We start from the raw sequence: 15,310 nt of genomic DNA, 5'->3' as shown, positions 1-15,310 counted from the left end.
GGGATGCCCATCTGGATGAAGACAGATTAAAATCCCTACATCATACATATTATATTATTGCACCTATCACAGTGAATTTATTTATATAACTGTCCTTACCCTGGACTGTAAGATCCTTGAGGGTGGGGATTATGTCAAATTCAACTGTAAATCCACAGTGCCAGCTATAAAGTAGGTAATCAGGGCACGCATATCTTGAACTAATTTTAAAGTAGCATTTCTAATAACTTCAAGAGAAAAGCATTCAGAAACTAGTTTCCAAATAAGTATTCAAATATGCAATAAGAGTTCCAGAATACAGCAAGCTATTTTTTTCATCCAATAAAAAGGATATTAAAAAAACAGGTTATTACAGACATGAGATTACAGTCCTTGTGGACAATGAAATGGACTTATTTTGCAGTAATACTGCTTAATCACTGCAATAAATCAAAACCCAAAGGATCATTTGCTAAAAAATTGACTTTTTCCTCTCACTAAAAAAAGAATTTTTGTTGCTTATCATTCAGGGCAGTGAAAAGAAAGTCCTAAATTTACTTCACTCAAGTAGAAAGAAGCAAAACACAGACCAGCACTACTAATTACTTCCTTAAGTTCAGCCAAGAAATATATCCCATTAGGCAATTAAAATAAAATACAGTTGCCTGACTAAGCATTTAACAAAAGAATTTCTAAGGTTGTGTGGAGTGGCATTCCATTACTTAAATAATGAAAAATTCTTTATCTTAAGCAAAGAAAAATGAAAAAACAAGAACAAAATAAAATAGATAACCATCACCCCACAAAAATGTAGACTTCTATACTACAACCTACGAAAACATATGCATATATGTTTACAATATTTCAGTAGCCATTTTTAAAAATTATAAGAACCAGTTATTCTAATACTAGTGAAGAATGACCTCAAGACCAAATCTACTGTACTTAGTGTGCCCTCACAGTTACAGTTCTCTGAGCCATACTGAAGTGCAGTAATTAAAATCCACAGGGACAGTACCAGCAGCAACAGTGCACACCACAGTACTTGTTAGAGTAATCTGCACCCCACCCAACTTCTACACACTGTGCACTACAGAAAGGTAAATCTGCTATCAGAAGACTCAGAGTTTAGGCCACAGTGAGTTTAGGCCACAGCACAGCAAACTTTACCCTTCAGGTACATCTTACCATTTCTTTGTACACTCAACCATCAGCTCCTGGTAGGAGGCCACAAACTGGAACTTGGATGCATGTTTTCCCACACGCTGCAGTCTCTTCCAAACTGAAGCCATGATGATCACTGGAGCAGTTCTGGGTTAGCAACACAGCAGCTTTAATAAAGCAGAGGGTCCAAAGCAAAGGAGCTTTGCATGTGTCTGTACTTTAAAAACTCAACTACAACTTGAAATGATGTTTGGGGTCCATAAGTCTTCTCCCTATTTCACAGGGTAAATCCCATCTTAGATGAATGGACCAGTCAAGAACAGTATGATATACATGACAGGATGAGTGAGAGGAGGTTCCCTCATGGAGACATCATTCCACCTCAGGGACTATATGACGTGTATTCTGGAGAACTGAAAAGCAAAACAAAGACAAAAAGAGAAAGCATATGAAGAGAGAAGCGTGAGAAGTGACTAACCACCCATGTTAGATAACGCTGCAATAGACAATCCCAGTTCTCTGCATGTTTTTCAAACAATGAAACAAAACACCGACCTCAAAAGGTAGTAACATCAAGGATGCAAGACACCAAGGAAAAAATTACAGTTCACACTGAAGGCACAGAGCAACACATCAGGCAATCAGCATTAACAATCGAGAGACGCAAGTCGGGGCCCTGCCTCCCCTTCCTAGCATCACAGAAGGGCAAGCTGAGCGGGAAAGTCTAGAGATGCTGTTTAATATCCACCGCCAGTCAGAGGGAGGAGTGGAGTATTTTAAAATAAACTTTGTTTTTCAGCCGATAATTAATAGCCTCGAGTCCTAGAATATGTGCTTAGAACAAATTAGGGAGCTGGGAGGAATGCTGTTGTTCATTTGGAGGGGGAAATAGATGGGGAACGAGGAGTGGAGGGAAATCTTAAGGCAGAGGCAGGGCAATGTCCCAGCTCCAAGCCACTTGGGCTCCCCTTCACCTTCCCTGCTAACCAGAGGGAAATGGAAACTCCTGCCTGGGCGTGAAGCAATGACCAGCGGAGCAACTGGACGGTGCGGGGTGTGGTGCCTCCCTCCCCCACCCTCAGGAGAACGGTCCGCCGGAGCCCCGTCTCCTCAAGCACTGAGCCCAGACCCCTACCCCGCAGCGGAGGCAGGCGGTGGCTCGTCCGCGGTCTCTGTCACCCGGGCGATGCCAGAAGACCCCAGCCCGGCCCCCAAGCCCCGGACCCGCTGCTCGTCCAATCCCGCCCCCTCCTCACACCTCTAATCCCGCTGTCGGGCTGAGTCTGGCCCGGTTCCCTCCTCAGAGCCGCTTCTCCGTCGCCACCGCAGCAGCAGCCGCCGCCGCCGCCACCGGGTCCTCCATCCCCGCCGGAGCCACATGGAACAGGCAAGCCAGCCGCGGCGCTCGCGGGAGCTGGGGTCTGCAGCCCCTCAGGCGGACGGCGCCCCTCGCTCCCGCCCCTCCCTGACGGATCGCCCCGCGACCGTCCCCCACCCTGCCAAACCCTGCCAGAGCGGCCGCTCAGCGCCCAGCACCCCCTCCCCCGCCTTCCTCCTCCGCCACCATCATCATTACCTCCCCCGCCGCACCTCTCACACTAACCCTACCCACGGCTGCTCAACCTCCGTCCGCCCCACCGCCATTGGCTGGGCCCCTCGTGTGCCCCGCCCACCTCGGCGGCCGGGCCTTAGCGCGACTGGGGTGCTTCATTGGCAGACCCGCGTGCCCATCACAGGGGCTCCACCCCCACCTCTGGATGTGTTTTTCCCCAACCTGAACGCGGCGCAAGGTCTACCCTTCTTTTTAAAAAAATTATAAGCCACTGAGGACGATCCCGCCCATTCTTCTGATTGGCTTGAAGAGAGAGAGAGAAGCGATACGCGGGAGGAGTGAGTAGTGTTTATAGTGAACTAGAAGGTGATTGCAGAAGGTGGCTGTCCGTCAAAGGCGCCACCGGGTGCCGAAAGGCGTTCCTGGAGCCTGTAGGAGGTAGCAGAGCTGGGGGCTGGCTTCGCTGCAGCTGTGCGTGCTGTGGCCGCTGTGGTTTTTTTCTCCTGTTCTCTCTTATCCCCACCCTAGGACCTGGGCGCGCCCTGTTCTCCGCCACTAGCAACTGGGGTTTTTGAGCACACAGCCTTTTTTTCATCCGAATCCTCCTGGGATTTTCCTTGACAAGCTGAGGTAATGACCCTGCCAGGCCTTCAGCCCAACATTCAGTCAACTGGTCCTCAACGGATTCGATAAGCTGAGTTAGACACAAAACGTTTACAGTACCATTTCTTCTTGTTCTGATTCTTAACATTTCTTTGAATCTTTTTATCTGCTTTTCGTTGTCTTTGTCTTTTTCCCCTGGTAAGAACTGAATTTGGGAGTGGCTGGCCATAAAAAGAGTGGTTAAAGGCAAAGGAGAGGATGAAATAACCTAAAGAGAGTGAGAGAAGGGGTGCTTAACCTTGTTTAAAAAAAAATAAAAGCCAAGGACCCTTTTGAGAATATGACAGCTATAGACACTTTTCCAAGGGGGAGAAAATTTCCTGTTACGAGACACAATAATTCACTTTCAGTAGAATAGTGTTCCATTATGACTTTCTGCATGTTGCTCATGTATTTGGTGGATTGTGCCACAAAGTGCCATTTGCCATTTAGTGACTGTACAGCCTTTGGGATTGAATTGTTACCGAATGAATATGAAAACCAATACCAATTGGTGGGTATGATGTTCCAATTGACCCACTTGGGACAATAAGCATTGCCCACCTTAGGTCAAATCAAAACCATTGCGTTGGAAATCTTGGAGTTCATTCTTTGTCTAGTTCTTGCTGGGGTAAATGGAAGACCTATCTTTCCTAGACTGAGTGGCTCCTTCTTAACTTTTGCTGAGAAAATGAATAAAATGGAAAAAAAATTCAATTTTAGTTCACAGACCTCGTGTAGAGAAAGAGAACAAAGAATTAAATTTCGGGGGAATCCTCACATTTAAAGAATTATTAGAATAAAGTGGGAAAGTAAAATTAGAATGAATGGTCACAGAAGTAGGAGCACCCAACAAGCAATGGGCAAATAGTTTGGAAAGAGAGAGAGAAGCTAACATGAAAAGAAAACAAGCAAGATGGGCCCTGGAAACAATTAAGGCTCATTCTTTTTTTTTTTTTTTTTTTTTTTGTCATTTTTGTGACCGGCGCGCTCAGCCAGTGAACGCAATGGCCATCCTTATACTGGATCCGAACCCGGGGCGGGAGCACTGCTGCGCTCCCAGCGCCGCACTCTCCCGAGTGCGCCACGGGGTCGGCCCAAGGCTCATTCTTAAGCATACTAAAGTCGGAGAGCAGAGTGCATGAACAAAGTAGCTTGAAAGATGTTAGGGTCTAGGGAGGGACAAGATGGGAGGGCAGTGGTGGGTGAAAATTGAGCACATCTGTAGACATGGGGCAAGAGAAAGAGGTGAGACAGAATCGGGAGAGATGGGGAGACAGATGGAAAGCTTGAATTCAGTATCTAATTCTATTCCCCTTGTCAGTAAAAATAGTGATCTAATAATACCACAAGAATACAAAGTACATTTTACAGGAAAGGACATAGTTATTTTGCCAAAGTCTTAACTCTAAAATATTAAGATAGCCATAATGTTTATATTGATTCTTATTTTGTATACATTTTAGAGTTCTCTCATGTCCTTCCTGAGTGGTTTACTAAGTCACTACAACCTACAGCCATTATGATCTCATATAGTAATATATTCAGAATATATTCTGAATCATTAATAGATTTTAAGTGTATAGGGTTTTGGTTTTTGTTGTTGTTGTTGTTTTAATGGCTAATTTATAGAATGGTCATCAACTATTTTCATCTAAGTTGCCCTTCAGGAACGACCCACATGATGATCAGAAGTTTTTTGCACCCTATTTGTTATTGTCCTTTCATAAGTTCTCAAACTTTCTCATGTGATCATCCTGGTCTCTTTTAATTCTCTTTTTCTATCTCAAAAAGAGAAAGAGAGAAAGAGACTTTACTATAAAAAAAATTATCTTAAAAGCACTGAGTTTTAAATGAGTGTCTTTCTGTAACAACAAAAAAAAAAGAGTAGGATTCTCCAGGGAATCTTACTCAAGTTGCAGAAAATTTCAAAAGTCTGTAAGATAGCTCATTTTTTAGGGGAAGTATTTGTCTTGGATGTAAACTCTTCTTTTTCATTCGAGCCACTTGAGATAGCTAAGAAGAGACCAAGGTTAGAATTGTTTAATGAATGAGTGAAAGAGTGAAGCGCATATCTTCACATTGTTCTGCTGCTGAGCTCAAGTTCATAGGCTGTCTCCTGGAGGCCCCATCAAGCTCTACTTCTTCCCCCCATAACATTTTTAAAAGTAATCTCTGCTAACTAAATTTATTGAAGAACCTTAAATATAAAATATTTTTAAGATCTTTTGGTCTACATAGCTGATAATTATTGAATACCAACTGAGAATTGATCACATTATATACCATTAATAGTACATAAAATTTACAGTCCTTGTTCTCAAAGAGTTTTGAGTAACAGACATTTGGCATGTATGCAAGAAAGTAACACAAATTACTTAACCTCTCTTGAATCCCTGCTTCCTATTCTGTAAAACAAATAATCATGCCTACCTTTCTGGGATGTTGAGAAGATGGAAGATATGCACATAAAGTGCCTGGCACATAGTAAACAGATAATTAATTGTGTATGCTATCATGCTTGGTAGCAAATATAAACAGTCAAGAAAAAAACAAAACAGACCTTCAAGAATACTTGAGCAATACTTAGCTGGCACCAAACATCACTACCTCAAAAGCTAAAGACTCCCCAACAGTACATTTAACATTATTCCTCTCCCATTAACTTAGTGGTTACCAAGAGTGTAACACCAGTAATCTAGATGGACTCAGGATTTTATAATTACTAAAAACTCACTTACCCTGAATTCTCATGACCAATCCTCATACTATATATTAGCTGGGATCTTTTGGCATGCTAGAAGTTATCTTTTTTTTTTAAGGCCCCAGCATGTATATCCTACTGACCCTTCTCTTCCAGGATTGCCCACTAAGTTTATGCCCCTTTCTAATCCCTTGTTTACTCAGGTCTTGATTTATCATCTCTTTCCATCCCAGGCTTAATCTGCATGTAATAGACCTGTGAATGCAAGTAACTCTATTTATCCTGTCCATTTGACTGCAAAATTTTATGGAGGTTTTACTTAACAGAAGATTCAACATTTAAAATAATTTCAGTTTTGCCTTTAAATATCATCAAGCTTATAATGAAGATAGAATACAATGAAATAAATGGAAAATGCCATACAAAAACTTTAAATTTTCTCTGCCATGATGGTTTTGAAAATGACAGAAATTATTTTCAATGAAGCAGCTTTTCTAGTCACTATTTCAGAAAATGCCAAAATGGAGATTCTAGTCTACAAAATGCAACCATAGGCTTGAATTATTATTATCTGTCCTGGTAATAAAATTCTTATCCTTGGGGTTTACAGTTTTCACAGTAAAAATTGTCCAAGGTGTTGCAGGATTTAACTACTAATGGAGTTTATCTGTGTCTTAGTCTTAATAATAAGACTTATTCCAAATAATAACACTACAGGTTTTACATTGTTTTTTCCAGTTACCATGGCAGCTATGCTATACACAACAATATTACTGCAATTTTTAACTGCTAATAATATTGTTTTAAACTCATAGCAAATAAATGTATTCCCAACAATCTTACAGCAAATTTTTGTCCTTAAAAACTCACTGTGGCAGGCTAATAGTTTCGAAATTTTTACCTGTGGTTTTTATAGTAGTTGTTTTTCTAGGTATTTCCTTTTATCCTACAGTTTATCTCCTCCTATGAGGATACTTCCAAAAGTTCATGGAAAAATGAAATTAAAGATAATACAAGTCTTTCCATGAACTTTTTGAAGTACCCTCATATACCTCATCCCAAGACACCCTTCAGCATAACACCCACCCTCATGTAGGCTGAGGAATATAATAGAATGTAGAAAAACAGGGTTTGTTTTTTTTTCTGGGTTTTGAGTTCCAAAAGCCTAGCCCTTTGGAGAATAATGAAATGGAATACGGTTAGAGACTTTCCGTGTTCAATACAATAACTTCTAGCCACATGTGCCTATTGAACACTTGAAACGTGGCTAATGTAAATTGAGATGTGCTGTAAGTATAAAATATACAGTGATTTCAAAGACAGTATGTAAAAACAGAATAATTTATTTTATTAATTTTATACTGATTATGTGTTGAAATGATAGTATTTTAGATATATTGGGTTAAATAAAAGACATTAAAAGTTAATTTCACCTGCTCTTTTACTTTTTTTAATGTGACGATTGGAAAAATGTAAATTATATATGGTGCTTGAATTAGTTTTCTGTTGGGCAGTGCCAGTATAGACAATAGTAAAACTTCCTTTCCCAGAAATGAGAAATGAATTTCCTGGGCTGGAAGGGGAAGAAAAAAGTTTTAGGGAATGTAATGAGAGCCTTGATGCTAGTGGCTCCCTGAGAACAGAACTTTTTCTCACCCTATTCTGGTACAAGCTTTGGAGAGGGACAGCTAAAATGGAAGGGTTGTCTATGGGATCTGAGAGCTGAAAAAGATAACTTTCCTTGTCAAGCGCTGGAGAGGTGGCAAGATCCTTAAGAGAAGAAAAGGCTGGATTGTATATCTAGGCCAGCCAAGATTTTAGAGTGGTACAGTCCAATAGAACTTTCTGTGATGAACGAAAAGTTCTATACTTGGCCATCCAATAGAGTAGCCACTGGCCACTTGGGACTATTGGACACTTGAAATATGGCTAGTGCAACTTTGGAACTTGAGTTTTAATGTTATTTAATTTTAATTTTCATTTCAATAGCCACATGTGGCTGGTAGCTACTGTAATGGACAGTGCAAACTTATACAGTACCATGGAGGTTCTGAAAGTCCAACACAATTCCCAGCTACCGAAAAGGGTGCAGAGGCAGCAGAGAGCCACCCAAGACCTAAAGGGGCCTTGCTGGTAGACCAAGATCAACCCAGCAGCAATCTGTGGGGCTGGCTGCTATTGAGGAATGATGCATATAGGAAATCTCAGAGGAGCCAGTATGGTACACAAGGAGAAAGATCAAATGCTCCATCCTTTTCCCTGACACCCTGTTACTATGCAATCCCCTCAGTTGAGATGCAGTTCCTGCCAAATTGATTATGATTGTTTGCCACCCCTTGTGAAATCAGAGCTTGAAACTGAGTTGAGTAATGAAAGATGAAACTCTGTTTCTTGCAAAGCTGAATTCTTTCAGATTGAGATTTATACCTGCTATATAACTTTAAATGATAATTCTAACAAAATACTTAAAAACCTGTTTATTCTTTTAAAAGGTCGCCCTTCTTTTCCCTATCATTATAGGACCCAAGTTCTTTGGTTGACATGAAAGCTTAGAAAAGCTGCATTAGAAAATCAACTTTCAAGTAATAACAGTATTCTTTTGTGAAATTGTTTCTGTTCCAGTTACTCATGAACAAATCTTTGAAGTTAGTCATAATGAAGCTTTGAACATTGAACCTCCGATAACACTAATGCTAGTACTGTGTGCTAAAAACCCAATTTTGTCCAGCTCCACAGCATCTAGGAAAAAGGCCAACCTGGGCCTGCTTGGTAGAGGCAGAGGAGCATCCTTGACTGCCTTGAAATTCAGGTAGAGACAAAAACAACCTACAGACACCATCCACAACTGATTCAGCAGGACTGGCTCCTGTTGTTAATCTGCAGTAACATGTTGAATGATTAGAAGCCTTAGAAATCTCTAAGTATGTTGCAGGCAATGAAAATATTCAAAATGTGGATACTCAAAAGATTAACAACATAGCACAGGCATTAATCAATTAGAATGGATGACAGCCGTAAGCCATTGGCCCAGTCGTCCCATTGTGGACCAACTAAATATTAGCCCTAATTCTAGAGTAACCTTACTGGTCTGTATCATCCTCTCAGTCTAATGCTATAAATTACTCAAGATAATTTTGTGATGGTAAAGTCCCAATCCATAAATGCTGGGTATGCCAAGGTAAATGCAGCTAATCAGAGATAATTTACACAAATGTAAATAAGTGAAGAATTACTGGGATTATTGCAGCAGAGGTTTGAGCTGGAATTAGAAGTCCTTTCTGAGAAAGTCTTTGCTAAATTTAATAAATTTGTCTCATAAAATCAGTAGAGATTCTTGACCAAGGCTTATTGGTCATTTCCCATGAAATGTTAAGAGCCTTTGAAGAATTATAAGGGGTAGACTGACCTTTGCTTCATTTCTTCTGTGTTTTCAATGATTGGAATAAATTCCAGGTAACCAGATATAGCATCCAGTGAATGTTTTCCTCTGAATAATTCCTGGATGACTATGTTTAGTATGAACAAGATAACATAATTAATATCTTCTGAAATAATAAGACTAGATGGGAAAAGCAAAGAAAAAGCAATAGGAATTCACAGTTTTGGAGGGCATTGAATACACCCCATGTGGTGTTAAATCAAAGCACTTCCATCTCAAAGAGTGCAAAGAACATGCTGAAATCAGGCAGAACTCCACTTATTAGGGCACTGGGCATGAGCCAAGGAAAAGTAGTTCTGTTGCAGAAGCTTGTCCCAGATGAGTAGAGGTGGAAAATAAACCCAGCTTTCAGAGGGCAGAATTAATTCATGCACAGTTTGAGCAATCTTCTGGGCAGGGTAAGATAGGGAAAAATTCCAGGGCAAGGGCAATAACATGCGAGCCAGAGAGAGCTGCAATATTGTCCCATGTCTCTTTTCACAAGTCACTAAGTTGGTGACTGGACTTACGGTGAGCAGAACATAGCTAAGCAAAGAGGATTTCATGAAAGCTGCAGGATATTTCTTCATATTCTGTAGCAACTTTTGGATGCTATTTTGAAATATTGCCAATAATAAATCATTGATCTCTTTCCCCAAGAAAAGAAATTCAAGTGTTGAGTCAAGTTTTTCTGCCATAGTTCAGTCTTCTGAAGAAATCCTGATTAAAAATTATGATATTTTATCCCTGATATTATTAGTCTATTTTAGACACTGAATATAGGACTAAGCTATACCTATTGTGAAAGCCCCTTGAAATAATTATCTGGCATTATCAATGTCCCATTTCTCAATTAAAAATGTGTGAGCACCTTTCTCCTAATAACCAGCATACTTCAGTGTAGAAAACGAGAGTGCTATATTTGTGCCTTTTTCTTTATGTAACACATGCTAAAGAGATGTATGTTCATTTCATCATATTTGAAGTATTCACTTTTTCCTTAAACAATGAGAGCAAGAATGTGAAGGCATATTGTTGACTACTCAACTTCTTTTATTCTTGCAGTAACATACTTCCTAGCTACTCATAAAGCTACCTTGGGCCTATCAGTTTGTCGGCAATGCGTCTTTTCTAGACTACATCACAGCTTACAAAATAATAGTTACCAAAACCCTGCAGTCAGTTGTCAGTGATAAATAGACTAACTTGTTGAATATTTCTCCCTCATACAAGTCATGCTGTAATGTGAAACTGCTGCACTGCATGCATGATAGTAACTTGTCTTCAACATTGTATGCTATGGATATTTGTGGTACCCACGAATGTTATTTGATCATACAATTTTGCCAATAGTTCATTCTGCTTTCTCATTAATTTCTCTTACTAATATCTGATTAATTTTTGGCTGATTTTCCAAGCTTTAAGACAACAAGGTAACTTATACCTAGTTTTGCTACAGGGAATATAACTTTGGATTATAACTTTGTGATTTTGATTCTCTTTGATGATTTTTTAGTGAAAAACCCATTTATTTATTAACAAATATTTAGTAAATAATTACTAAGTTTAAGGCGTGCTAGGTATTGGGAATGAGCACATCAAAAGAGACAAAATTCCTGCCTTCCTGGAGCTCACATGCCTCATCAATTAGAAACTGTTATCATTTTCTTTAGAAAATCTCAATTGATGAGAGATGACTGTGCTTTGTTTAACAATGACTCAAAATTTAACTGAGAAAAGTGTCATAAAAGACAATATTCTGAGGCCTAACATTAATACATTGCCCACTCAATAAAATCCAGTTTTCAGATAAGTATTATATATCCAGTTGTTTCTTTTTTGTGTGTCTGCTTGTGCAAAGTCACATATGAGTAGACTTATCACAGTACATACGGATTTACACTATATATTTACACTGGAGTCCTGTTTATAATTTATTTAAATTGTAGTGTTCACATTACTATTTTATCATTATTTTTATGCTTCATTGAACAACTTAGAGACATTGATCTACTTTTTAAAAAAAATTATGGCTATAAGGCAACACTATTATAAGTACAAAAATGCAAAATTAACATATGCCAAAATTAAATCTACATTGGCTAAGAGAGATGATGTGCAGCCTTTTAAAAGTTAGCCAAAACAATCTGATCAACATATTCCCTGGAGCTCACATGCAATTTTTAAGAGTGTAATGGTTATTAAGAATTTAATGGGATTTTAAGAAACACACACCTATCTACTTAATTTCCCTCTTTACTCCATAAAATAATTATTGAAGAATAAAAAAACAAAAGCCTTTTTCATTGCCCTTTACTCAGAAATATTTGAGCTCTCTTCTTAGATATCCTTAGAAGTAAAATTATTAAAAGTTGGTTTTTATCTTGTATGTGTTTTATGGTTTTTAAAATGTAAAAATATATATAAAAGAATTAAAACCTAAACAGAATACACAAGTAACTTTATGTTAGCTTAGCGATTATAAGTAATATTCTTTTCTTTTTAAAAGTCTCCTTTGTTTTTTCTTTAGGTTAAAATATATGTCATCATTATGTAATCTTTAAAAATTTCTCTCACTATCTAAAAGTATTTCATCTATAGTTCATGGGTACAAATTAGATCTAATTGACAAAAATGGAAACTCTCCCAAAATAAATGCATTCCTGGTACATACAATGTGTTCCGAGTCTGGATCACCATTCTGCCCATTTACACACTCCTGTCTGGGGATTGAATGAACTCTTCTTTCATAAAACGTTCTATTCCTAGGAATGTCTTCTCCATTTTGTATCATAAAAGGAAGGACGAGTTTTCACTGGCATTTTTTATGCACTTGAATTGCTTTAGGACATGAATTTCATGGTTTTGCTGGGCATTTTCCCCATCATCCTTTAATTCTGGCTCATGTTTGGCCCCCCTTTTATTTTCATGTTCTGTGTAGAAGATTCTATTCTCTGCTTCAGTGTCGAGTCAGGTGGGTCAAATAAGCAAATATTTATCAAGTGCCTATTATGCATAAGAAAGTGTTGAATTTTAAAAAATGTATAAGCCACAGTTGAAGACCTCAAGAAATTTAAACTTATTTCAAAGAAAAATGTATATATCATAAAAATGTAAACTATAACAAATGTAATATCTTATAAAGTATTCAAGTAACAGTTGAAGACAAAATTAAAAGCAATATAAAAAATCCATTATTGTCTTGTTCTGAAGAGTCTCAAGCCAGTTATGGTGAAGCACACAAAACACAGGGTGTGGCTGAAGTTGAGAGAATTGGGTTACTGTTGCATTTCTACCACTTACTAATTGTGTCATTCTAGGAATGCACAGGACTCCTCTGGATGGAGGAAAAAATCATATATACACATAAGCACATACATTTTATATACACATGTATATACATATGACATATATACATACTTACATATTAAATATATATGTGTGTGTGTGTATATATATATATATGTTCCAAGTCAAGCCAAACAGACACAATTCTGGGAATACTGGTGGAATTATTAAGAAAGAGAAGCTCTTTCCTCTGGGATTGGTAGCTATAAAGATGAGTATTCTGCTCCCAGGGACCTCCACTGGAGCAAGTTCACCTAAGAAAGACGCCAAAACAGAGGAAGCCAAGAGATGAAGCAGCGAAAGTGTTACTTCACTTGCCTTGTCTGTAAAATGGGAAATGGGAAAATAATAATTGACTACTCAGAGGTGAGGCCAGGAAGAAATAAGCTCTTAAGACCCCTTCCAGCTCCAATTCTGTGAATTTTTAAATATCTCCCCTTAACACATGGATCAAAATGAGGCATTCAGAGTTTCTCCACAGTTGTTTCCATTATGACAATCTAGTTTTTGCCGTCTTAAGAAGTTTTTTTGTTTTGTTTTGTTTTTTAAGCTGAGGCTGTTTTTGATTATTTTTGTCTGTCTTTAATTTTCTGATTGACCAAAAATTGAAAGCTTATAGTCACAATTCCCATAGCGAACATGAAGGCAGAACAGTGTCCATTAGGAACATGGAAGATATTGTTCCTAAATGTATCAATTCCTAATTCAATGGTTTATACCCTGCTCTAAAAGAGAAAGTAATCATAAGTCAATTTTAAAAGCATTAATAGAACATATTGCTCTTTCTAGAGTATATTGTTTATAACTTCAATAGCAATCCAGCCCAAAGAGTTTAATCCTTTCCAGTTTGAATGCTGAGGTTGTTTGAACCCTCTTAAAAGAGAGCCCATTCCTTGCAATGATTTCTTTAACGTTCTCTGAAGATTAAGAGTACAAAAACAACTATATACAAAAATTACCACAAAATGGATTATCAACCTAAATATTAACAGCTAAAACTATACAATTCAGAATAAAACAAGAGTAAATCTTTATGACTTTGGGCTTTGCAATGGTTTTTAACAAAAGCATGAGCAACAAAAGCAAAAGATAGATAAACTGGACTTTATCAAAATTTAGAAACTTTGAACTTCAAAGTCACCATCAAGAAAGTAAAAAAATAACCAACAGATGAGAAAAAAATATTTGCAAGCTATATATCTGATAAGGGACTCATATCTAGAACACACAAATATTACAGCTCAACAATAAACAAATAATACAATTTAAAAATTGGCAAAGCATTTAAACAGACATTTCTCCAAAGAAGATACATAAATGACCAACAAACACATGAAAATGTGCTCAACATCATTTGCCATCAGAGAAATGGAAATCAAAACCACAGTAATATACCACTTCACATTCAGTAAGATGGCTTAAAATCAAAGGCAGACAGTAGTAAATCTTGAGGATACAGCAAAATTGGAACCCTCATACATTGCTGGTAAAAAGGGACAGCCACTTTGGAAAAAGTCTGGCAGTTCCTCAAGATGGTAATCATAGTTACCATGACTCAACAGTTCCATTCCTAGGTAAATACCCAAGAGAAATGAAAGCATATGTCCACACAAAACTTATATATGAATTTTCATAGCAGAATTATTCATAATAGCTCAAAAATGGAAACAACACAAGTTTCATTAGCTGATGAGTGGATTAACAATATGTGGCAGATCCATGCAAAGTAGTATTATTCAGCAATAAAAAGGAATGAGGTACTGATTCGTGCTACAACATGTCGAACCTTGAAAAAACATCATGCTAACTGAAAGAAGCCATTGACAAAAGACCACATATTGTATGATTCTCTTTATATGAAATGTTCATAGTAGACAAATCCATAGAGACAGAAAGATTAGTGATTGCCAGAGGTTTGGGGAAGGGGAAAATGGGTGAGTGACTGCTAACGGGTATGAGGTTTCTTTTTGAAGTGATGAAAATGCTCTAAAATTAGTGATGATGGTTGCACAACTAACAACCACTGAATTTAAATAAGTGACATTTATGGTATTTGATTTATATCTCGACAAAGCTATTATTAAGAAAAAATAAAATATAGAAACAGACCACTGACTGACCAAAGGCACTCTCCAGTCATATTATTCTGCAGCCACATTTAACCAAAAGTCACAAGACAACTGAATATGCTGGAGAACTCAGCAAAATATAATATTCTAACACAGAAGTTTAAAATGTGAATGTTCCCTACACTTAACAGTTTGGAGATGTGGCTTCTGGTTTTTCCTGGACCCCAACATGCAGCCTGGGACAAGCCACTTAGGTTTAACACCACTCTGTTCATTTATCTGTAAAATTAAGGCACTAGCTTAGAGAATTTTCAGTTGAAGGATGAGTTTAGGAGGTCTGGACAAGTTTGGAGGCAAAGATTGTCAGTTGCCTCTCAATACTGATTCTTCTTTTCTTCTAGTAAAAATAACCCAAATTCTAAGCCATTTCCACT

General features: G+C 38.1%; 1 protein-coding gene across 7 annotated transcripts in view; it reads right to left on the bottom strand.

Annotated features, from left to right (window-relative positions):
- Positions 1-2,602, bottom strand: part of EHBP1 (EH domain binding protein 1) — a 370,142-nt gene extending 367,540 nt beyond the window's left edge. For all 7 annotated transcript variants that reach the window (XM_063077688.1, XM_063077689.1, XM_063077690.1 and 4 more), the window contains exons 1-2: positions 2,402-2,602; positions 1,168-1,556 (exon numbers count right to left, since the gene is read on the bottom strand). In XM_063077688.1, the coding sequence (XP_062933758.1) occupies positions 1,168-1,271 (104 nt within the window). In that variant the 5' untranslated portion in view covers positions 1,272-1,556; positions 2,402-2,602. The remainder of the gene's footprint in view (positions 1-1,167; positions 1,557-2,401) is intronic.
- Positions 2,603-15,310: the final 12,708 nt, after the last annotated feature.

This window comes from Cynocephalus volans, chromosome 14, assembly GCF_027409185.1.
Source record: "Cynocephalus volans isolate mCynVol1 chromosome 14, mCynVol1.pri, whole genome shotgun sequence".
Lineage (NCBI taxonomy): Eukaryota > Metazoa > Chordata > Mammalia > Dermoptera > Cynocephalidae > Cynocephalus > Cynocephalus volans.
This window is presented reverse-complemented; position numbering and strand designations above follow the sequence as displayed.